General features: G+C 41.1%; 1 protein-coding gene and 1 non-coding gene across 2 annotated transcripts; one reads left to right on the forward strand and one right to left on the reverse strand.

Annotated features, from left to right (window-relative positions):
* The first annotated feature begins 5,357 nt into the window (after positions 1-5,357).
* On the forward strand, positions 5,358-21,657 carry LOC149492751 (uncharacterized). Its single transcript, XM_089715940.1, has 10 exons — positions 5,358-5,480; positions 5,686-5,763; positions 6,462-6,635; positions 7,162-7,374; positions 7,465-7,507; positions 11,305-11,489; positions 12,646-12,819; positions 18,067-18,199; positions 18,977-20,557; positions 21,035-21,657. Exons 1-10 carry the CDS (start codon positions 5,358-5,360, stop codon positions 21,655-21,657), a joined length of 3,327 nt encoding a protein of 1,108 aa, XP_089572066.1.
* On the reverse strand, positions 17,049-17,155 carry LOC149492752 (small nucleolar RNA R71). Its single transcript, XR_016319034.1, has one exon. It is a non-coding gene; the product is annotated as a small nucleolar RNA R71 (small nucleolar RNA).
* Positions 21,658-24,605: the final 2,948 nt, after the last annotated feature.

Genomic DNA, 24,605 nt, shown 5'->3' on the forward strand with positions numbered 1-24,605 from the left:
ATCCTTTCTACCCATAAACTCAACAGCTCCATATTTCCTCAGTTTTTCAATAGGGGGACGAACTGGAACAGGGGCTTGAGCAACTGGAGCCTGGGGAACAGCTCCCGCTGCCTGCCTCAAAGCAGCAACTAACTGCTGAACAAACGTATCCTGGTTAGGCCCAGCAGGACCTGCAACAGCCTGCCCCACCCTTGAGGCATGCTCCGCATCAGAACCCACAACACCACTAGCGGCATCTCCAATAGGAATACCACCACTAGGAGGGACATAACTATCCACCTCCTCATTAGACAGATGTTGAGACATCACTCAACTCCTACAAAGACCAAAAGGTTCGCATCAGAGAGAAGTTCCAAACCAAATCAATATGGCATGTATTTAACTTATATTACTCATACTCTCACTTCAAAATAGATAAATTCCGATATATGCATATAGTCCTAGAACCGCCTACACCTATGCTCTGATACCACTAAATGTAACACCCGCTGCCCGATCCCGAAAGACCCGACGGTGGATGCCACATTCGGTGTCGGAGGCACCGTCCTAACCTACATATAAATCATACAATCATATTATGAATTAGAAGTGACTTAGTATTCATAAGTTTAGCAAGTAAGAATATTTTGTTTTGAAAATGATTTGGGAGAGTCCTACAGAAAAACTGCAAGAGTTTCCCCTAAAAATAGAAGTTGCCAAACATATGAATACAAAGCACTCCCAAATCCAAACTCCAAACCCCATCAAACTCCAATAACAACACAATAGCACTTCTATAATTTCATAACTCCATAGTTCCTCAATAACATTTTAATATTCATCACTTAAATACATTCAACGGCTAATATTCTAACCATTAAATAAGGTCCAAGTTTATCTCCCAATATATACACCAAAATAATTTACAACAATATGCTTAAGTTATAAATTAAATAATACAGTCTCCAAAAATGTAATCGTTATACATGCCATAATTTTTAGTTACATAAAATACTAATCAACTACCAAAAGATCTCTTCAGTTCTGATGCTACTCTTCCGGTCTTTAAGCAGCAAGCACAATCTCCAACCTGCGCGTGATAAAATCAACGCGCTGAGTATAAAACTCAGTGGTGCTCATAAAACACAACAAACCAATGTTGTGATGCCAACATACTTAAAAAAATCATTTGTATACATAAAATCATTAAATTTGAACATGTATTACATATGTACACCAACACATCATGCTTTAAAAATTCATTTGATATCATAAATACATTGTGGTAAACTAAGAGTTATTAACATAATGTGATCTCATTTATTTCACTTCCTTAAAAATATTGTATAAGGGCTCACATACACTTAGGAGAAAAAGAAGCAGATAAGTTTTCATAGCTTATTCATAATGGCCTTAGGTCGCCAACCTTTTCATAACATATAGAGCGCGTCCGCCCTAACATAAGACACCCACGTGCCTAGCATATGATCATAGCTTCTTATCATAATGGCATCAAATGCCGAGCATGCTCATCATACATAATAAAATCAAATCATGCATCAAATCCACACCAAGTATATTAGAGCCCAAAAACATTTCTCATAAAATTCATTTTCTTTAGTCTTCTCATAATAAAAACTTAATTTAAACTTAAGTAATTAATAAAAATTCTCATACTTAAACAAAATGACTTAACATAGAAAAATTCCAGCATAAAATTAACATTGACCTTTGCTGTGTTTTTAAAACATAAATTGAGTTATGGGTCTCCAAATTAAATGAAATCAGAGTCATTAGAAAGCTAAGACAAAATTCTACAAATGTTATGAAGGGATCACAGCCCAGATCAATATGGAAGATAACAAAACAAAGCTAGGCACACAGACTGATAGACCAGACCTGATTCAGCAGAACCAAGTGCATTGTTTATTGAATTCCTACTAAACCAAACACTCAAATGAAACCAATCTAGAACGAGAAAAGTCTCAAGACATAGGGAAACAACTTTTATGAAGAATTCAGAACCTAATCTTGTCATTATAGGGGTCAAAATGGGCACTCAATTCACTGATGCATGTGGCCCGACACAAACAGAGTCAGTTTGGGTGTTTTAGCCATAAGTTGAGTTATATGTCTCTAAATTGGACACAAGAGGATGGGTTGGAAAGCTAAGAGATAGAAATACAACTTTTATGAAGGACTCAAACACAAATGGAAATTATAAAGGACCGAAAAATGGTCCTAAATCTCACTCAAAATCACGTTTTTCCCAAATTCAGTTTACTTTAACCATGAAAGGAACATGAACCACAAAGATGCAAGGTAGAAATGTCTACCACAACATAAATACTCATCAAACATCATCCAAGAGCATGTAATGGCAACCAAAATTCAACAAATCAATCATTTCATACAAAATTTCAAAATATACACATAATAGCATAAAGGCACAAAATCAAAATTTGAGTAAGGTAAGTGTGTTTATGAACACTAACCTTCAAAACAAGCTTTAACAAGCTTTAATCAAAGCTTCTCAAGCTTTGGTCTTGCCCTTATCTTTGTTAGAAGGCTCTCCACCCTCTACATGTAAGAAACTCAAAATCAAACAAAGAAAACAAATAAAAGAAGTAATTGGAGCATGATTAAGCATGTATATGCTAAAAGACAACTCTAAACCCAAAAATAATTCACTTATCATAAAATCACTTACTTGACCCAAGTAGGAAAATCATCAAATTCCTTGAAATTAGTCACCAAAGATTTATTCTCTAGCTTCACTCTCTAAGATTTATGACTTAAATCAAGTTGGATGGGTGTTTACTAAGTGTTTACTAAGTAAGAATTGAAGAAAAGGAAGAAGAAGAAGAAGAAGAAGGAAATGTGTAGGAAAAGGAGAAGGACAAAGTGTTGCTCAATAATTGATAGTTGCTTTTAATAAAGCAACTAAGGGGTATTTTGGTCTTTTCTCCAAATTGGAGGGTGTTTTGGTCTTTTCTCCAAATATTCTCCAATTAAATTCCTTCAAAATATTATTTATCTCCACAAAACTCTCTAATTTATTCCATAAAAATAATTACTCAAATTTCCTCCATAAAAATAATTTCTCAAATTTCCTTACTTAATATAACACCATAATTCACTATTCACTAATTATCTAAATTCTCCAAAAATATTCCTTATTTACTTTCTACCCATAAAAACCATGCATACATGCTCCAAAAATGTTAAATAAAATATAAAACATAAATAGTAATTTTTTCGGACCAAAAATAATACCAACTTCCGGACCGGTGGTACTATTCACAGACCGGTAAATGTGAACCCCTCCCCAAAACATCAATGGCATATGAATGCATGTGACTAAGGGTAGAAATGCACGTGAATGTATGAGTCACCACCTTGTTTAATTATTTTAGGGTAAACTAGGAAAAAAACCCTAAGTGACTCCGATTTTAATTAACCTAATTACTAGATTAATTATCCCAATGTTAAAAGCATGGTTTGCGAACCCGAGGTGGATCCCGAGACTATGTCATGTTGATGAACTAACCTAATGAATGAATGTTTTGCAAGGTAATTGGACCAATGAAAATGTTCATGTGATTTCGACTTGCCGCTCGGGGTTAAATCCCTAACGTGCCTACGTACTTCCGTTTGAATGGAATATCAAAGTCAACGTAGTTCGATAGGCCTTCTTTGAAGGGCTTTGAATGGGTATGCTTAATGCATGAGTGTGTGTATGCTTTGTGCATTTTGTTTAGGCATTCTGCCTGAAAATTGATTTTTAGGCATTTGATGCCAAAAATGTTGATTTTAATGGCTTTTAGCCAAAAAGATTGATTTAGGCAATTGTTGCCTAAAATTGATGTGATTTAGGCAATTTATTGCCAAAAATTGGTTAGGCGATTTGTCGCCAAAGTGATTAATTTTAAGGCTTTTAGCCAAAAAGAGTGATTTAGGCAATTTGATTGCCAAAATGATTGATTTTAGGCGATTGTCGCCAAAATGATTGATTTTAAGGCTTTTAGCCAAAAGATTGATTAATTTTAAGGCATTTTGCCAAAGCTTTTGATTTAAGTGATTTGTCGCTAAAAAGTGGTTAATCTAATTTATTGGCAATTGGTTTGCCAAAAAATTGATTAACTGAATTGTAATGTAGGCAATTGATTGCTAAGAAAAAAAGTGTGTAATGAAGGCTATTTGGCCACAATTATTGATTAATTGGACTTAAGCCGAATTTGTTCGAAATAAAGGCAATTTCACCATAGTTATTAGTTAACTAGGCTTTTTAGCCAATATTGTCGGATTTAAGCTTATCACCACGATTATTGATTAACCGGGCGTTTAGCCTAAATTTGTTTAATTGAGGCAGTTTATTTGCCTAATGATTGACGTGAATGCTTTTATGCAATTGTAGAATTAGGAGGAGTAGAAAAGAAGCATGCATGAAGTGCTAAAATTAAATAGGCAGAATTTAATTTGCGTACCTGATTTAATCGACGGCCACTTCTTAACTCCAGGTTAAGCTCCTTGTTAAGGGAATATTAATTAATTTAATTTTAGTGACCACTTAACAGAGCAAGAAAGCGATAAAGCTAAATTAAAATGCAAGAAAGCAATAAAGAATCGCAAAGAATGTAGGGGAGAAGGAGCGTCCGTCAACACAGATTGAGTGTCTAAAAACGGAGGCCCGAGGCCCCATTTTATAGGAAACGGAGACCCGAGGGCGGTCCTGCCCGCCTTGGAAGGCGGGCCTACCCTATCTGGGCGGGCGTGCCCGCCCTACTTGGGCGGGCGTGTCCGCCCTGACTAGGCGGGCGTGTTCGCCCTGACTGGGCGGTCGTGCCCGCCTGGCCTGGGCGGGCGTGTCCGCCCTAACCGGGCGGGCGTGCCTGCCTGGCTGGGCGGTCAGGCCCACCCCTTGAGGGCGGGTGTGCCCGTATGCACCCTTTTCTTTCTTCCTTTTTTTTCCGTTCCGGAGGCTTTTTCGAGAGTTCTAGACTTCCAAAAAATATTCCGGGACCAGTTCCGTGATCTTTATAATTTTTCGGACATTTCAAGTACCATGTTGGCATACTTTCGGTGAATTTCCAAAATGGTCTTTGGTCCGGCCGGGCTGTTTGCAGTCCGGGAAAATAGGCTTTTTGAGCCTAAAAAATTTGAGTATTCACAGTTACCCCCCACCGGCGACCATAAAGATGATTTATGGGAGTCGGTGGTTGTCTGAAACACAAATTTTGGAGACGAAAAACAGACGCGTCCAGAAGACCCGCCTTTTGGCCCTTTTTCCTTATAAATAGCTCAAAATTCATTTCTCATTCATTTTTATCTTTTTACTTGAAAGCTCTCACTCAAATTCTCTCATTCTCCCTTCATCCATGGCTTCTTCGAGTTATAGTAGCGATGAGGATTTTCTAGAGTCCCTGGGCATTTCTCTTGACGAAATTCGTGTGATAACAGATGTCGACACTCATGCTTCTGTCACCGGTGTCTACGCCCAGGTCAGTCCCCTGTCACTTTCATTTATTTATTATTCGGGCCTTAGGCCAAAATGGTGAAAAGTTTTGGGCCTCTATGGCCTGACTGTGAAGACAAATTTTATTTCCTGCACTTACCGTCTTATTAGTATGCATGCTAGGAGAGAATTAAGACACCATCCTTAGTAAGGAACTAAAGAATAATCTTAAGCCACTTTACCTTCTTTAGGATTCGTACTTTAGGCTGGATGTAGGTGAGGCCTCTATTGCTGAGATCCCAATTGATATTCTTGACCCCAACAACCCGGTCAGAGCCATCATCAGTCCCTCTCATCTGGACTTTTTAAGACATCTTGAGCTGGGTAGGCAGAATTACAAGAGCCTACTGGGTGCATTGGCTGAGAGATGGTGGGACACCACCAACACTTTTCATTTCCCTTGGGGTGAGATGACGATGACCCCGACTGATTTTTCGGTGATCTCCGGGATTCCTTTTGGCACTCGGCCGATCGAGCTGTATGACGACTGGAGGACTGAGGTCACCCCTGATCGGATGATGGAGCTGATAGGGATTGACCTGCCACGAATTGTCAGACCTAGCTCTTCTGCCCCTGTTCTGAGTATTTCGAGACACTGGCTATCCCTCCAGGCCCCCGACATTTACGCTAGACACAGGCAGGGAGAGCTAACAGCTACTCAGGTAGCTAGATTCACTATGTTGCTGCTATTTGCTTCGACCTTCTGGTCTAACAGGAAAGAGAAGTTTAATCCTTCTATTCTGAAGAGTTTGGAAGACTTGGCTCATCTTACTGAGTACGACTCGGCCGGCGCTATTCTGAGCCGCATGTATGATGATATGTGCGATCTGAGTCGAGGCCACTGTAAGCTCAGCGGGACCTACTATTTCTGGGAGGTAACGTAAAGAACATATCCTCATCCTGTGTTGTCTCTCTTTTTTTTTTTCTTTTTTTTTTTTTTCCGCTGATTCTTTCCTTCGTTTTGCAGACTTGGGCTTTTGAGTATTTTCCCTACACCCGCCTAGAGTTGATTCATACTGGTCTTGGATTAGGGTTGGTACCTTTGGCTTGGAGGTGGTACCGAGCAAATCATCGGTCTGTTCTACGCAAGAAATCTTTAGGGGATCTGCGGGCCTTCTTTGACACTTGTACCATGGAGCAGGTGAGTGCCTTTTAATTTTCCTTGAATATGCGGAAATAAAAAAGATTTATTAACACATTTGTTTCTCTTTACATAGGTTGAGGTGGGGGCGATGAATGCCCGACTCCAAAGTTTGATTGAGGCTGATCCCCATTTCCGGCGATCAGAGGCCTTGTCCCGGCGGCGGATTGTCTTGTCACATCCTGTCTTGAGACGCTATTATCTGGGTGAGAGAGTGGACTTCCAGATTAGGGGCTGCCGCTCCGTTCCTCATCCTCCCCCTGAGGACATGCGAGCGGGCAAACAGATGATTCTTACCGACACCCATACTGAGGGTATTCCGCATATGGAATTTATCCGGAGTGGGGATTATGATGAATTTTGCCAGATGTTTCTGATGCGGCCTATTGGATCCCGGCTTGACAATCTTCCAAGGTCGACCCCTTCCCAGCCGCTTGGCACCCGTTCTTCTCGGGCTTCAGGCTCCTCGGCCAGGACTCCAAGGAGGAGGCCTATGACTCGTCCCTCTTCTTCCACTCCGGTGGAGGGTCCGTCTCGGGCTGGCCCTAGCCATTCAGCTGGTGCTTTCAGGATTCCCCGGGCTATTCTAGAGGCTACCAGGCCAATACATCCGGGCTTAGCCAATTTGCACCTTCCATACAACATTCCCTATTACACTCCTGATGGTACTTCGTCTCTCCGGGAGGTCTCTCTTGGGAATGTGAATCCCCTGGCTCTTCCCCCCGAGGACATTACTGAGGTAAAAACGGATAAATCTCTCACAAAAAGGATTCATAAGAGATTTGATACTGACTTGAAAAAAAAACATTTTTTTTGTATGGCTTTCCAGGTTCCCGTTGGATTAGTCAGTCAAATGATGGAGCTAGTTCTCGGTATGCAGGAGGAATTAACTTCAGCTTGGACCTTGCGGGCCTGTGATGACCCGAGGAGGAGGAGGACTCGTCACTGATATTTTGCTTGTTTTCTTTGCTGTAATTTGTACTGAACTTTTACTATATTTCTGTATTGAACTTCGGCTGTACTTCTGTAGTGACTTTATACCTGCATTTGGTTAGTACTGAAAATCTTACATGTATGCATGCTTATTAATTTTGAAGGAAAAAAAAATTCCATTTTGGGCCCATTTTATGGAAAGAAAAAATATCTTTTTTTTTTTTTTTTTTTTTTTGCGTGCCTGCCCTCGCTGGGCGCGCGTGCCCCCCCGCTCTGGGCGGGCGCGCCCGCCCTCGAGGCGGGTATGCCCGCCTCAGAGGGCGGGTGCAGCCGCCCTCGGGCGCGTCTTCCTTTATAAAAGACTGTTTCAGTCTCTTTTTTTTTCTTATTCTCTCTTCTTTTCGAGCCAACAAAGACCCTAGTCAGTTTCTTCCCTCTTTTTTGCTCCTTATATTTTTTTTATTTTTTTTTTATCATTATTATTTTTTTTTAAAAAAAAAAACAATAAATAATAAATAAAATAAATAAAAGGACATGAATCCCTTTTACAACCATAGCATGCACAGCTGGACTAGGAGTCTCTCCAAAGTTGAAAAGATCAATTTGGGGAGGTACTGTCTTTCTCCTGTTATTACCCTTAGGGGTGTAGTAATTGACTGGATTTTCTTAAGGGCCTGTATTAGACTTTGGGATCCTAAGGCCCATGTTTTCCGGTTTGGGGCGATGATGGAGGAAATGTGCCCTCTCTTTGAGGAGTTTTGTGCCATTATAGGGTGTGACCCCAATGCCCCTTTGGTCAAGCATGAGGTAAAAATTGGGTATGTTAGGTCATTTGAGACCCTGTTTCAGTTTAGCCGACCCCAAGCTAAGGTTATGATCGTTGATGACCAAAAAGCAATTCTGCTGCCTCTGATTGACGAATTCTCAGAGGCTTGCCCAGATGACCCAAAATGGATGAGGCTGAGGATGCGGGCCTTGGTTTTCTGTTTATTGGCTGGCTTCTTATTTAACCGGGACCCAGGCTTTGGGGATTTGCGTCTTTGCCCCATGGTTCTACAGATGGAGGATATGGGTTGTATTGGCGGCATTGTGCTGGCAGAAACCATTAGGAGCCTTGACAGGGCTGCTTTAGGGTTTGATGACTGGACAGTTTCTCCCATTATTCTCCAGGTATTTCTCCTTATTATCTCTCCTCATTTTTTCCTTTCTTTTTAAATCATTCCCTTGTAATAGAAAGGATCCATTACTCAGGTTTGGTTGAAGGATCACCTTCAAGTGGTTACTGCTCCTACTTCTCTTCCTTATAACCCATCTCAGTATCGTATGCGGAGGATCTTAATTTCGCATCCCACTACTGATGCATGGACTTCATGGTTGATTGAGTTGGGTCCGAATGAGATACTGTGGTTCATCTCTTGGTACAACATCAACCGTTTTATCCAGGTTAGCTTTCATCACACCCGGGTTTACCTTCTGGGCCTTACACATTGTACTTGGTACTGCGCTTCGCGCGTCTTGAGACAGATGGGGATAGATCTGTGAACCCCTCCCCCAAATGTCATAGGCATATGGATGCATGTGACTAAGGAAGAAATGCACATGATGTGTGTGAGTCGCCACCTTGTTTAATTATTTAAGGATAAACTAGGAAAAAACCCTGAGTGACTCCAATTTTAATTAACCTAGTTACTAGATTAATTATCCCAATGTTTAAGGCACAGTCTGCAAACCCGAGGTGGATCCTGAGACTATGTCATGCTGATAAACTAACCGATAAATGAATGCTTTGCAAGGTGAATGATGGATTAATGAAATGTTTGAGTGATTTTGACTTGCCGCCCGGGGTGAAATCCCGAACGTGCCTACGTACTTCCGTTTGAATGGAAGATCAAAGTCAACGTAGTTCGATAGGCCTTGTTTCAAGGGCTTTGAAAGAGTATGCTTAATGCATGAGTGTGTGTATGCTTCGTGCATTTTGTTTAGGCATTTTGCCAAAGGATCGATTGATTCGATTAGGCGTTCGTTGCCAAATGTGTTGGTTTTAAGGCATTTGTGCCAAAAAAGGTTGTCGGGCGATTTGTCGCCAAAATTGATATTTGGGCTTATTATTGCCAAAATTGATGTTCGGGCTTATTATTGCCGAAATGATTGATTTTAAGTCTTTTAGCCAAAATGTGTTGATTTAGGCAATCTGTTTGCCAAAATGATGTGATTGGGCGATTGTCGCCAAGATGATCGATTTTAAGGCTTTTAGCCAAAATATGTTGATTTAGGCAATTAGTTTGCCAAAATGATGTAATTGGGCGATTATCGCCAAGATGATTGATTTAAGGCCTTTGGCCAAAAGATTGATTGATTTAGGCAATTGTCGCCAAAGAGATTGATTTTAAGGCCTTTGGCCAAAATGTTTTGATTTAGACAATTAATTTGCCAAAATGATGTGATTGGGCGATTGTCGCCAAAAATGATTGATTTTAAGGCCTTTGGCCAAAATTAGGCAATTTGTTTGTTGAGAAAAATGATTTAGATTGTAGGTAATTAGTTGCCGAAATTAATTGATTAAACATAGGCAATTTGTTGCCAAAAAATGTGATTGAATGAGGCCGTTAGCCACAATTATCGATTAATCGGACCTTTAGGCGAAGTGTTCGAAATAAAGGCGATTACACCGTAGTTATTGATTAACTAGGCATTTTAGCCAATATTGTTGGATTTAAGCTTTAATACCACGGTTATTAATTAACCGGACATTTAAGCTTAATCGTGTTTAATTAAGACAGTTTATTTGTCTAAATGATGACGTGAATGCATTTATGCAGTTGTAGAATTATTAAGAGTAGAAGAGAAATATGCATGAAGTGCTAAAATTAAATGAGCAGAGTTTCATTTGTGTACCTGATTTAATCGACGGCCGCTTCTTAGCTCCAGATTAAGCTCCTCGTTTAGGAAATATTAATTAATTTTATTTTGTTTAATTTTAGTGTCCAAGTATCACAATAAAAATGCAATAAAAATTAAATTAAATGCAAAAAGCGGTAAAGAAATCGCAAGGAGCGTGGGAGGGAGGAAGATCGTCCGTCAACACAGACAGGGGTGTCAAAATTGAAGAGGTAAGTGGCCTTTTATAGGCAAAAAATGGGTCGCCGGCGGCAGGTGCCGCCCCTGCCGCCGGCGGTCCCGCGGCAGGTGCCGCCGGCGGTCCGGCGGCATGTGCCGCCGGTGCCGGTGGCAGGTGCCACGGTGGCCGGAGCCACCGTGCTCGGCCACGGTTACTTGGGCTTTTTCACTCTGGAGGAGTTTTCGGGAGTTCCGGGTCTCCGAAAAATATTCCGGGACCTGTTCCGTGATCGTTACGACATTCCGGACGTTTTAAGTACCATATTGGCATACTTTCGGTGAGTTTCCAAAATGGCCTCCGGTCCAGCCAGACTGTTTGCAGTCCGGCAAAACTGGTTCTTTGAGCCATGTAAGTCAAAGTTACTGTAGCAAAGTCAAACTAACTGGCAAGGCACTGTAGCAGGCCAGACTGTTTACAGTCCGAGAAAACTGGCTTTTGAGCCTCAAAATTTGAGTATTCACAGTTGCCCCCCACTGGCTATCATAAAAATGATTTATGAGAGCCCGTGGCTGGCTGAAACACAAATTTTGAAGGCGAAAATCGGACGCGTCTAGAAGACCCGCGCTTTAGCCATTTGCTTATAAATAGCTTGAATTTTTCATTTTCAATCATTCAAAGCTTTTCAAGTTACAAAGCTTTCTTCAAATTCTCTCAACCTTCAAGGCTTGAAGCTTCTTCTCTGCATGGCTTCCTCGGATCTCAGCGGTGAGGATTTTCTGGGTTCTCTAGGCATTTCTCTTGAAGAAGTCAATCTCACGGTGGATTCTGATACTCATGCCTCTGTAACTGGCATCTTCGCCCAGGTAAGCCCCTTTTTGCTCCCCTTTGTTTGCAATTTTTTTTTTTTTTTTGAGCCTTGGATTGTACTAGGGATATTCGGGCCTTCGTGGCCGGGTTATCAATTTGCGGACCTCCTTAGCCTGATTGTGAATTTTTGGGCCTCCATGGCCGGATTGTGAACTTTCGGGCCTCTATGGCGTGAATGTGAATTGTTGGGCCTCTGTGGCCGAATTGTGAATTGTGGGCCTCTGTGGCCGAATTGTGATTTTTGTGGGCATCCGTGGCCGGACTGTGATAATTTTTTGGCATACTGCTTTTATTAGTATGCATGCTAGGGTGAAACTAAGATATTATCCTTAGTAAGGAACCGAGGAATAACTCTTAGATTGCTTTACCGTTTCAGGACCCTTATATCAAAGTGAATGTGGGTGAGACCTCCATGTCTGAAATCCCGCTCGAGATATTTGATCCTGAACATCCGATTGGGGCGATTATCAGTCCGTCCCATTTAGGTTACCTGAGGCACCAGGACATGGGCCGGACCAGTCACAAGGAGTTACTGTGTGCTTTGGCCGAGAGATGGTGGGACACCACCAATACTTTCCATTTTTCTTGGGGCAAGTTGACAATGACCCCTGTAGATTTTTCAGTGATTTCCGGAATCCCGTTTGGCACTCGACCGATCAAATTATATGACGACTGGAGGACAGAGATTTCCCCTGACCAGATGGTGGAGCTGATCGGGATAGACTTGCCTCGGATCGTCGGGCCAAACTCCGCTACTCCGCCTTTGAGCGTCTCTAGACGCTGGCTATACCTTCAGGCCCCCAACACTTATGCTAAATACAGGCGGGGAGAGCTGACGGCTACTCAGGCAGCTAGGTTCACCTTGTTGCTGTTGTTTGCTTCGACCTTCTGGTCCAACAGGAAGGAGAGTTTTAACCCTTCTATCTTGAAGAGTTTAGAAAATCTCGCTCATCTCAAGGAGTACGACTGGGCCGGTGCTATTCTGAGCCGCACGTATGATGACATGTGTGATCTGAGTCGGGGCCATTGTAAACTCAGTGGGACTTACTACTTCTGGGAGGTAATGTAAAGGTCGTTCTCCCTTCTTCTTTTTTTTTTATTAACTTTCTTCTTTGTTGTTTTTTTTTTTTTTTTTTTTTTTTTTTTTTGCAGTCTTGGGCATATGAGTATTTTCCTTTCACTCGCCCAGAGCAGGTTCATGCTGATCTCGGATTGGGGCTGGTACCTTTGGCTTGGAGATGGTACCGATCAAATCTTCATACTGTTCAACACAAGAAATCGCTAAAGGATTTGAGAGCCTTTGTTGATACTTGTAAATTGGAGCAGGTATGTGCTTAGTGATTCTCAAATATGTTGGACAAAAAGGATTTATTAACATAATTGCATTTTTCATAGGTGGAGATAGGGGCAATGATTTCCCGCCTACTGAGCTGGATTCAAGCTAATCCCCAATTCCAGCGGTCGGATGCCTTGTCTCGGCGGAGGGTGGTCTTGTCGCACCCCGTCCTGAGGCGATATTACTTAGGTGAGAGAGTAAACATTCAAATAAGAGGTTGCCGCTCTATTCCTTATTCCCCTCCTGAAGACATGCGAGCGGGCAAACATATGACGTTGACCGACGCTCATACTGAGGGTATTCCGCATGTGGAGTTCATCCTGGAGGGAGATTATGATGAGTTCTGTAGAATTTTCCTGATGCAACCCATCGGATCCCGGCTTGATAGTTTCCAGAGATTGGCGCCTTCTCAGCCACTTGGCACTCGTTCTTCTCGGGCTTCGGGCCCCTCGACTAGGACTCTAAGGAGGAGGCCCACGATTGATCCCACTTTTTCCACCCCGGTTGAGGGTCCATCGCAGGCCGGGCCTAGCTGATCGGCCGGTCCTAGCCGATCGACCGGTCCTTCTAGGGCTCCCCGGGCTATTTTGGAGGCTACCGGGCCACTTCATTCAGACCTGGTCAATCTACGTCTGCCATACAGTATTCCTTACTATGTTCCTGACAGCCCTCCGTCTTTTCGAGAGGTTGGCCTGGAGATTGTGGATCATTCGACTCTTCCTTCCGAGGACATCACCGAGGTAAAACCTGATATATCTCTCACAAAAATGATTTATAAGAGATTTGATATTGACTCGTATCTTCCTTTGTATGATTTTCAGGTTCCTGTCGGGATGGTCAATCAGATGATGGAGCTGATTCTTGGGATGCAGCAGGAACTAACTACGGCCTGGACTCAGATGGCCTTTGATGATCGAAGGGGGAGGAGGCCCCGTCGCTGAAGCCATGGTTGCTGGATTTTTATTTTCCTTTGTACTGAACTTTTACTGTACTTCTGTGCCGAATTCTGACTGTATTTCTGTACTGAATGTCATTCGTACCTGTAATCAATTAGTACTGAAAATATGTATGCATGCTTAAAATGAAAATGGGGTTTCACCGTACTTTTTTTTTTTTTTTGTTTATTTATTTACCTTCTCTCTCTCTTTTTTTTTTTGTGTGGCCCCCACTGTAGGCGGTCGCTGCCGCTGTTGTTTGGCGGTTGCTGCCGCCATCATTTAGGGGCACTTCGGCGGCTGCTGCCGCCATCGTTCGGCGTGTTTTTCGATAAAAACTAGTTTTTTTGTTTGGTTCTTCACTCATCCTTTCTTTTCTCTTTTCTTCTTAATTTCAAAGAATGAATCCCTTTTTTACTCACAGCATGCACAGCTGGATTAGGAGTCTCTCCAAAGTCGAAAAGATCAACTTGGGGAGGTACGGTCTCTCTCCTATCGTTACCCTTAGGGGGGTAGTAATCGATTGGAACTTTTTATGGGCCTGCATCAGACTTTGGGACCCTGAGGCCCATGTGTTCCGGTTTGGAGCCATGATGGAGGAGATGTGTCCTCTTTTTGAGGAATTCTGTGCTATCATAGGGTGTGACCCCAATGCCCCTTTGGTCAGGCACGAGGTCAAGATTGGGTATGTTCGGTCGTTTGAAAGTCTATTGATAAGTATAAATTTTATAGTGTTTTTAATATAGTATTTGTTAGAATTTTAGTAAGTTTTTATTACTTTAATTTGGTTTTAATCACTCTTAGCATAATTATGATCAAAAGCTTCCTTGGTCTTTAATCCGCTTGATCTAAGAGAAAATTGTAGGATTTCAGCGCAGAAAAGAACTCTAGAATGCAAGGCACTCAGCTCTAGCACGCCCAGCCCGTGCAAGTGACACGCCCAAGTCGCGTTATGAAGCAAGTCTCAACTGCGAAAAAAAATGGCCAAGTCGCGAGCGCGACTTTCAAAGACGCGAGCGCGACAATCAGAAAAGAGAGTCAGAAGATTTGCAAGAAAGCTCGCGAGCGCACCTTCCATAAGCACGGATGTGAGCTGAAGTCGCGAGTGCGACTTTCAAATGCGCGGGCGCGACAAGCAGATCTGAGTTTCAGAAGCAATTGGACCAGAATACGCGAGCACGACATTCATATATGCGGGCGCGAGCTGAAGTCGCAAGCGCGATATTGGTATGCGCGGGCGCGAGACAGCACCTTTGAGAAGCAGAACGTTTCCCAGCAGAAGTCGCGAGCGCGACTTGCAAATGCGCGAGCGCAAGAAGCGCAACTCAAGAGGCAGAGAAGAGCACGCCCCGCCTGTGCTATGTAGCACGCCCTGGGCCTCACTATCCAGACTTCCAGACTAAAGCACGCCCAGACCGTGCCAGATAGCACGCCCGTGCTATCATCAGGCGGAACCAGCGTGAATTCAATCGCAAATCAAACTCTTCTCACATAGACCAACTTCAGGGAGTTTCCTAAACACACTAAACAAGACCTGGACCTATTCTAGGAGAAAAAAAAGAGTCCTAATCAAGAAGAAATCAAGAACCTAAACAGTCATGATCTCCTATACAAGATTTTGCACCAAATAAGGATTCTATTTCCTAAAAGGATTCAGACTTACCTCCAAGAGCTCTATATAAAGAAGGGGTCGTTGCATCTGGTTGGGAAGCTGGTCTTTCTGTAGAATTATATACATAATTCTCTTCTCCTCAAGGATTTCAAGCTTCAATTAATTGTGCTAAGATTCAAGGAAGTCATCAACATAGCTGTGATACAGTTTTTATTCTAAACTCTTCATCTTGTTTCTTTCTTTATTATTGTCTTTAAATATGATGAATGATTCAAGTATGATTGAATTTAATTTAATTACTATGTCTAGCTAAACTCTTATACTAGGGATTTGATGTAATTTAACTCGATTCCAGCTTATAATATTAGATTTATTTTTCTTTGTTCTTGTTATAAATTATTATTGTGTTTAAGGCTTCCAGGCAGAAATTTTCCCCTGGATTGATTTATTTCAATAATTACATTCGAGAGAAGGGTTATTGATATGAAAAAGGTAATAATTTACTTGAGAATAATAACTTGATGTGAAAACTATATGGTTTGACTCAAGGGGGGTCTTCATAAGTTAATAAAGTATTAAGCGTTGAATTCACAAAGCAGCCATAAAAACTAATGATCTGATTCATGTTTAATTTCACTATTAAGGTAGGTAATTAAATTGGATTAGAATAGCTAACAATACATCGAGAGAGCTTGTTAGTGACCTTAGGGTTGTTTCTCCTACTTGAACAATTAAAATTGATTAATGAACTAATAGAATAAGCTGGATAGAATTAAGTGAAATCAAATTCCCTAGTAGTTTACTTATTTGATTTCTTTTTACCTGAATATTGTGTTTGATTTCTTCTGTTTCTGTTTTAAATTCTTTTTACTTTACAGCAATTTCCTTTTATCATCGTCTAAATAATAATAGGTTAAAATAATTTTGGTAATTGATAACCAATCCCTGTGGATACGATACTTTCTCACTCTATATTACTTGTTGCGATTTCGTACACTTGCGAAAATCGTTGTCAAGTTTTTGGCGCCGTTGCCGGGGATTGGCGTATCAATATCAATACGAATTACCCTATTGTTAATTTAGACACTCTTTTATTTAATTTTCTTTTAAGAACTGTTCCAGGTATTTTATGCAAAGAAGATCAAGGAGGACTGAACCTCTAATCTTTGATCCGGAAATTGAACGAACTCGTCGAAGGCTCAACGCTGCAAGAAAAACACAAGAAGTAAAAATCGAACAACAGGCAGACATGGCTGACGATATCGAAAACGAGAACATAGTTGGACCACCACTTCAACATCCGGTCCGTACCTTAAGGGACTATACAACACCTAATCTGAATGGGACAACCTCAAGTATTACTAGACCTAGGGTAGAAGCTAATAACTTTGAGATTAAACCCGCAATCATTCAAATGCTCTCTACCTCGATCCAATATGGAGGGTTGCCTAGTGAAGATCCTAATGCTCACATCACCAATTTTTTGGAAATTTGTGACACATTCAAACAAAACGGTGTTTCTGAAGATGCAATCAAATTAAGACTTTTCCCATTCACTCTTAAGGATAAAGCTAGATCATGGTTACAATCGTGTCCCGCTGGAAGCTTTACCACATGGGATGAATTAGCTCAAAAATTCCTAGCTAAATTCTTCCCATCCTCAAAAACCACCAAGCTGCGCAATGAGATAATGACATTTGCTCATCATGATCAAGAGAGCTTGTATGAAGCTTGGGAAAGATTCAAGGACTTGTTAAGAAAGTGCCCACATCACAGTTTGCCCAAGTGGTTACAGGTACAAACTTTCTATAATGCATTATCTCCTAACATCAAAATTACCTTAGATGCAGCTGCAGGTGGATCCTTTGAAAAGAAAGGTATTGATGAAGCATATGAGTTGATAGAGGAGATGGCAAGCAACAGCCACTACCAAAACAATACCGAAAGGAGAAGAACCGCAGGAGTCTATGAAATAGACGCCATTACAGCACTCAATGCCAAAGTAGATAACATGGTAAGGAAATTGGACATGTTAACCACTAATCCTGTGAATTCGATTATGCAAGTTTGTGATAGGTGCAATGGACAGCATGGAATTAGAGAATGCATCATGGACCCTTTAAATCCACCAACTTTGGAGCAAGTGAACTATGTGATGAATCAAGGAAGAAAGAATTACCCTTTTTCAAACTCATATGATAACAGGTTAAGGAATCATCCTAACCTATCTTATGGTAATCCTAACAATGCCTTGAATGCACCACCTGGTTTCCATCCTCCGGAAAAGAAATCTCATGATGACCTCCTCACTGCTCTCTCCAAGTCACACATGGAATTCATGAATGAAACCAGGGAAAACCATAAAATCCAGCAAGCTGCAATCAGGAATTTGGAGATTCAGTTAGGGCAGTTCGCAAACATGATGGCATCTCGACCTCAAGGTACGTTACCTAGCAATACTGAAAAGAATCCAAAGGAACAAGTGCAAGCTATCACCTTGAGGAGCGGGAAACAGATAGATGAACTACCAAGGAAAGAACAAGAAGAAAAAGAACAGCCAAAGGTGCCTATCATTGACTTAGAGGAAAAAAGAAAAGGTAAAACCTTATGTTCCCCCTGTCCCCTTTCCACAAAGATTAAAGAAAGCACAAGATGACAAGAGCTTCCTCAAGTTTCTGGATGTGTTTAAGAAGCTTCAAATCAATATTCCTTTTGCTGAAGCTCTTGCTCAAATGCCTAGCTATGCTAAATTCCTAAAAGATATCTTGAGCAAGAAACGGAAAATTGATGATCAAGGAACGGTAATGTTAACCGAGGAGTGCAGTGCAATTATTCAAAACAAACTGCCTCCAAAGTTAAAAGATCCAGGAAGTTTTTCTATCCCTTGTAACATTGGTAATCTTGACTTTGAAAAGGCTTTGGCAGATTTAGGTGCTAGCATTAATCTTATGTCCTATGAAGTTTTTAAAATGCTAGGTATGGGAGAGCTCAAACCAACAAGGATGTCTTTGCAATTAGCAGATCGTTCAATTAAATATCCTAGAGGGATTGTAGAAGACGTGCTTGTAAAGGTAGGTACATTCATCTTTCCTGTTGATTTTGTCATTCTTGATATTGATGAAGACAGGGAAGGATCTCTAATCCTTGGAAGACCCTTTCTTGCAACTGCAAGAGCATTAATTGATGTTTATGAGGGTAAGTTGACTCTAAGAGTTGGACAGGAAGAGATTGTGTTTGATGTACTTAAATCTTGTAAACTCCCTATGGATCATGGAGACTGTTTTAGAATTGACGTAGTAGATGAATGTGTGGAGACCACTTTGCATGTTGAAAATAATGTTAATGAATCAAACATCTTGAATGAAAAAGAAAAGGAATCACCTAAGCATGAACTGAAACAACTTCCACCTCATTTAAAACATGCATTCTTAGGTGAGGACCACTCTTTTCCTGTTATTATTTCTTCTCACTTAACGCTTGATCAAGAGGAAAGGTTGTTGCAGGTTCTACGTAGGCACAAGAAAGCATTAGGATGGTCCATCTCGGATCTACAAGGAATAAGCCCAAGTGTGTGCATGCATAAAATCTTGATGGAAGAAGACTACAAACCTTCAATCGAGCATCAAAGGCGACTGAACCCAAACATGAAGGAGGTAGTCAAGTCTGAAATCATCAAACTCGTAGATGCTGGTATCATTTATCCGATTTCAGATAGTAACTGGGTAAGTCCTGTCCAAGTTGTTCCAAAGAAGGGAGGTATGACTGTTATCTCTAATGAAAACAATGAATTAATCCCCACAAGAACAGTCACAGGTTGGCGTGTGTGCATAGATTATAGAAAACTAAATAAAGCAACACGCAAAGATCACTTTCCCCTTCCCTTTATTGATCAAATGCTTGAAAGACTTGCAGGTTATCCTTTTTATTGTTTCTTAGATGGCTATTCAGGGTACTTCCAAATACCCATAGCCCCTGAAGATCAAGAGAAAACTACTTTCACTTGTCCTTATGGCACTTTTGCCTATAGGAGAATGCCTTTTGGGCTATGCAATGCCCCTGCAACCTTTCAAAGGTGCATGATGTCCATCTTTTCTGATATGGTGGAAAAATTTATTGAAATATTCATGGATGATTTTTCTGTATTTGGTTCTTCCTTCGATGCATGCCTTCATAATTTATCTTTAGTGATGCAACGATGTGAAGATACTAACCTTGTGTTAAATTGGGAAAAATGTCATTTCATGGTTAGTGAAGGTATTGTCTTAGGGCATAAAATCTCTCAAAAAGGGATTGAAGTAGACAAGGCAAAAATTGAGGTAATTGAAAAACTACCTCCCCCTAACACAGTGAAGGGCATAAGAAGTTTTCTTGGGCATGCAGGGTTTTACAGGAGATTCATAAAGGATTTCTCAAAAATCACTAAACCTCTTTGCAATCTACTAGTTAAAGATGTTCCTTTTGATTTTGACAAAGAGTGTTTAGATGCTTTCAACAGGTTGAAGAAGGAGTTAATCTCAGCTCCTATCATTACGACACCAGATTGGACTTTACCCTTTGAACTCATGTGTGATGCTAGTGATTATGCTGTTGGAGCTGTTCTTGGACAAAGAAAAGACAAAAAGTTGCATGTTATTTATTATGCAAGTCGCACATTGAATGATGCGCAATTAAATTATGCAACTACGGAAAAAGAATTGCTAGCTATTGTTTTTGCTTTTGACAAATTCAGGGCATATCTAATTGGAGCTAAAACAATAGTCTACACAGATCACTCCGCCATCAAATACTTGCTGGAAAAGAAAGATGCAAAGCCGAGACTCATTCGTTGGGTACTTCTGTTGCAAGAGTTTGACCTAGAGATTCGCGACAAAAAGGGGACCGAGAACCTCGTCGCTGACCATCTTTCCAGACTTGAATTGGGGGAAGAAGACATAAGCGAGCTACAAATCAATGAAAGCTTTCCTCATGAGCAACTTCTTCTAGTGGCAAATGCTCAAACCCCCTGGTACGCTGACATTGTTAATTATCTTGTTTGCAAAATTCCTCCTCCCCAATTTTCTTACCAACAAAGGAAAAAGTTTTTTCATGATATCAAATTTTACTATTGGGAGGAGCCATTTTTGTTCAAGTATTGTAGTGATCAGCTCTTCAGGAGATGTATACCGGAAACTGAAATAGAAAGTGTCCTTAAATTCTGCCATTCAATGGAATGTGGAGGTCACTTTGGAGCAAGCAAGACAGCTGCGCGTATACTAGAAAGTGGTTTGTATTGGCCTAATCTTTTTAAAGATGCTTATAATTATGTTCGTCTTTGTGATCGTTGTCAAAGGTTAGGTAACATTTCGAAGAGACATGAAATGCCCCTGAACAGCATCCTTGAAGTAGAAATCTTCGACGTATGGGGTCTGGACTTTATGGGACCCTTTCCACCATCATATTCAAATCAATACATTCTAGTGGCAGTGGATTATGTGTCAAAGTGGGCAGAGGCTGTTGCTCTTCCGAATAATGATGCCAAAAGTGTGATGCACTTCATCAAGAAAAATATTTTTACAAGGCATGGCACTCCTAGAGCGATAATCACGGACGGAGGTAAGCATTTTTGTAATCGATATTTAGATTCCCTTCTTGCAAAATATGGTGTCACTCATCGTGTAGGTACTCCATATCATCCTCAAACAAGTGGACAAGTAGAGGTCACTAACAGAGAAATCAAAAAGATCCTCGAAACCACTGTTGGACAATCACGAAAGGATTGGTCCAAAAAGCTCGACGATGCTCTATGGGCCTACAGAACTGCATTCAAAACGCCTATAGGTATGTCTCCATATCGCATGGTGTATGGTAAGGCTTGTCATCTTCCTGTAGAGTTAGAACATAAAGCGTTTTGGGCCATTCAATTTCTTAACTTCAATACAAAGGAAGTTGGCCAGAAACGATTGCTGCAGCTAAATATGATGGATGAAATGCGCCTCCATGCTTATGAAAGTGCCAAAATTTACAAAGATCGCACTAAACAATGGCACGATAAGCGCATTATCAAGAGGGATCTAAAGGTGGGCCAGCAGGTGTTGCTCTATAACTCTAGACTTCGGTTATTTCCTGGTAAGTTGCGCTCTAGGTGGTCTGGACCATTCACAATCAAGGAAATCTTTCCTCATGGTGCGATTGAAATAGTGGATGGTAAGTCAAATCAAAGTTTCAAGGTAAATGCTCAACATTTGAGAAGCTATCATAGTGAAAACTTTGAACCCATCAAGTCTACAATTGGTCTTGCCTAGCCGAAACTAAGATAAGTGCGTCGAACTTAACGACGTTAAACAAAAGTGCTCATGGGAGACAACCCATCTATTTTTTTTTTTTTTCTTGTTACATTTTTGACCATTTTTTTATTTTTATTCTTTATTTTATTTCTCAAAATTCCCAAAATTTTCTCCATAAGTGTTCTTTTGTTTTAGTTAGAGTGTTTTGTAGGAAAAAGTGGAAATCCAGAACCAAGCACGCCCTAGCCGTGCTAGATGGCACGCCCGTGCCATGGGGTCAGGTTCCAGCACGCCCAGTTGCGCCTCGCAGCACGCCCGTGCGTTGTTCAAGGATGATCACACCTGAAGGACAGAGAAGAGCGCGAACCTCACATGCACGAGCGCGACCAACATTCGCGATCGCGAAACGACAGTGCGCGAGCGCGAAAGGCGCAAACGAGAGACAGAGAGTTAGTTAGCATAACTTGCGAGAGCGAATCTACACTACGCGAGCGCGACAAGTGAAAGCGCGAAGCAGAGATCTAGGCCGCTCAACTCGCGAGCGCGAAACTACAACTCGCGAGCGCGAGGAGCGCAACTAGAGATCCAGAAGCAAGCACACCCGAGCCGTGCTCTTTAGCACGCCCATGCCAGGTACGCCACTTTTGTTGTTTTGCAGGTCAGAGGAAAGCACGCCCAGGCCGTGCTGATCAGCACGGCCGTGCCACTATCAGATCAACTCATTTATTGGCGCCCTTATTTAATCAGCACGGCTCTCGCACGCCCTAGCCATCACCTCTTCTCTCTCAAATTTTCTCTTTTCTTCTCCCTTTTCTCTCAAACCAAGCGCTCTCCACCCAAATTTTTCACATAATCAACTCCAACAATGCCTCCTAGATACAAACGTAGCAGACCCGCATCCTCCATTGCTGCTCGGAAGCGTTCGGCTACGCAATCCTCCACGGCCCCTCAACCTCCTTCACCTCCTGCACTTCCATTCAAGTTCGCCTCACCCGATCAACAAAAAAGGTACACACAATTATCTCTTCGGCCCATTTTACCGAATAGATTTATTGATGAGACTGCTTTAGCACAAGTGGGTCTTAGAGATATTGTGTTAGAGCCACTTAGGCGAATAGGGTGGGGACAATTTCTTGAGATGAAGGACTTAGTTTATGCCCCTCTAACTCTGGAATTTCTGAGTTCCTATCACGCCTTTATTCCATTATTGCCTAATTCACCACCAAGCAGGGTTAACTTTAGGCTTCTTAGTCAAGACTTTGAATTAACTGTGAATGAAATTAGCCACATTTTCGGGTTTCCTACAGACAACAGCCAAATACAAATATCTAAGGATTTTAGTGCACGAAATACTTGGAAAGATTTGACAGGAGAAGTGAATTATAATCCTAGATATTCTAAAGCATCCAAATTAAAGAAACCTTCTTTGCGCTACATTCACAAATTCTTAGCTAATTCAATTTTTGGAAGGAGTGAAAGCGATGGGGTGCTAAGTTTGAACGAATTATATTTTCTGTGGGCTATTGAGAGTGGAGTTTTATTGAATGTTGGTTATTGGCTCTGCCAAAAATTTGGAAAGGTGGCTGGAGCCGACAAAGGGGCCATAATGGTGGGATGTGTTGTAACCCGGATTGCTAGATACTTACAGGTTTGGAACCCGGCTAGGCCAATTTATGATTGTGTAGGAGGAGGGCGTAATACTAGACTGGACCTAGATGTTATGATACACATGAAACTGATTGAAAAAGTCGGGGATACATATCAAGTAGTGGGCGCCCCAGAGGCTAATCCTGATGATGCAGGAGCAGAGGCAGCCGGTGGAGCTAATATGGAAGAGGATAATCCTCCTCCTTTTCCTTCTTCTTTTGGTGCAGGTATATCCGGTGCTGGTTCATCGTTCCAAGGCCAATCCAACATGACAAATGATGAAGTCCTTGCAAGAATGATGTCTCGGATGGACCTCTTTGACACGCGCCTTAACGGGATGGAAACAATGATTGCAGATCGCTTCCAGTCCATTGAGATCATGAACGGCAGTCTTGACTCTCGGATGGACACCATGCAAGGCCAACTCCAGACCATCCTCCAGCTTCTGCAGCCACCCCCACCGCCGGAGAATTGACGGATTTCTCACTTTTGTTTCACTTTGTTTTTGATTTTGTTGATTTTTTTTTGTTCTGCTACATTGTCTTGGTTACTTTCATTTTAAGTTTGTTTGTTATTTGAATCTTTATAACCTCTTGGTAGTGTTTGTTCTTATTGTGTAGTTGTTTTCTTTTAGCTAAGACACATTCCACACTCGATTTATTGTATTGTTCAATACAATGTTGGTAAGGTTTCTTTCACTCTCTTATTACTTTGCTTCTAGTAATGCAATAAGTTTGGGGAATTTATGCACATTGGGGACAATGTGATTGATTGAATTGGGGGAAGGGAATTTTGGCTAAAAATTTGTGTTTTTGTTTAACATGTTTGGAATGATTACAAGTAAGCTTGAACGTTCTCATGTCTAGTAATGAGTGTTAAATATAAGTTGATTCTAAATTCTAGCATACTTAAGTTTTGAAATTGAATTTTTTGACTCAATCATGTTCATTGATCTAAACTATTTGTTTCTAGATTTTTAAACACTAATTTTTATGAGAATTATGATATATAGGTGTGTTTTACTCTAAAGTATTTTTAAACCTCGGCATTCCTAGAACAAAATTAGAACTCCTTTCGAGGCGAAAAACTTAAATGTTTACATTTTAAAAGAGATGATTTAGGCAATTTTTGTTGACCCTTATATGTAGCCTAAAAACCACCTAAATAAAAATATATGACCTTTGAAACCAACTTTGAAGCCTTAAACTATAAAATTTTCTTCTTCACCCTCAATAAACCGAGCCACTAAAGCCAAATTCAAATCTCCTACCCTAAGTACAAAGGATTGTATGATTAAAAGATTCGATTATTTTTTTAGA

Source organism: Jatropha curcas, chromosome 11, assembly GCF_041381405.1.
Source record: "Jatropha curcas cultivar XTBG-Jc1 chromosome 11, XTBG_Jcur_1.0, whole genome shotgun sequence".
Classification (NCBI taxonomy): Eukaryota; Viridiplantae; Streptophyta; class Magnoliopsida; order Malpighiales; family Euphorbiaceae; genus Jatropha; species Jatropha curcas.

Excerpts from the sequence above, each read along its gene's own strand:
- LOC149492751 (XM_089715940.1), top strand. The coding sequence starts at position 5,358 with ATGGCTTCTTCGAGTTATAGTAGCGATGAGGATTTTCTAGAGTCCCTG. Across the intron at positions 12,820-18,066 it reads ATACTTGTAAATTGGAGCAG|AAGCTTCAAATCAATATTCC; the intron begins GTATGTGCTTAG and ends GATGTGTTTAAG. Across the intron at positions 18,200-18,976 it reads AATGTTAACCGAGGAGTGCA|ACTACAAACCTTCAATCGAG; the intron begins GTGCAATTATTC and ends TGATGGAAGAAG.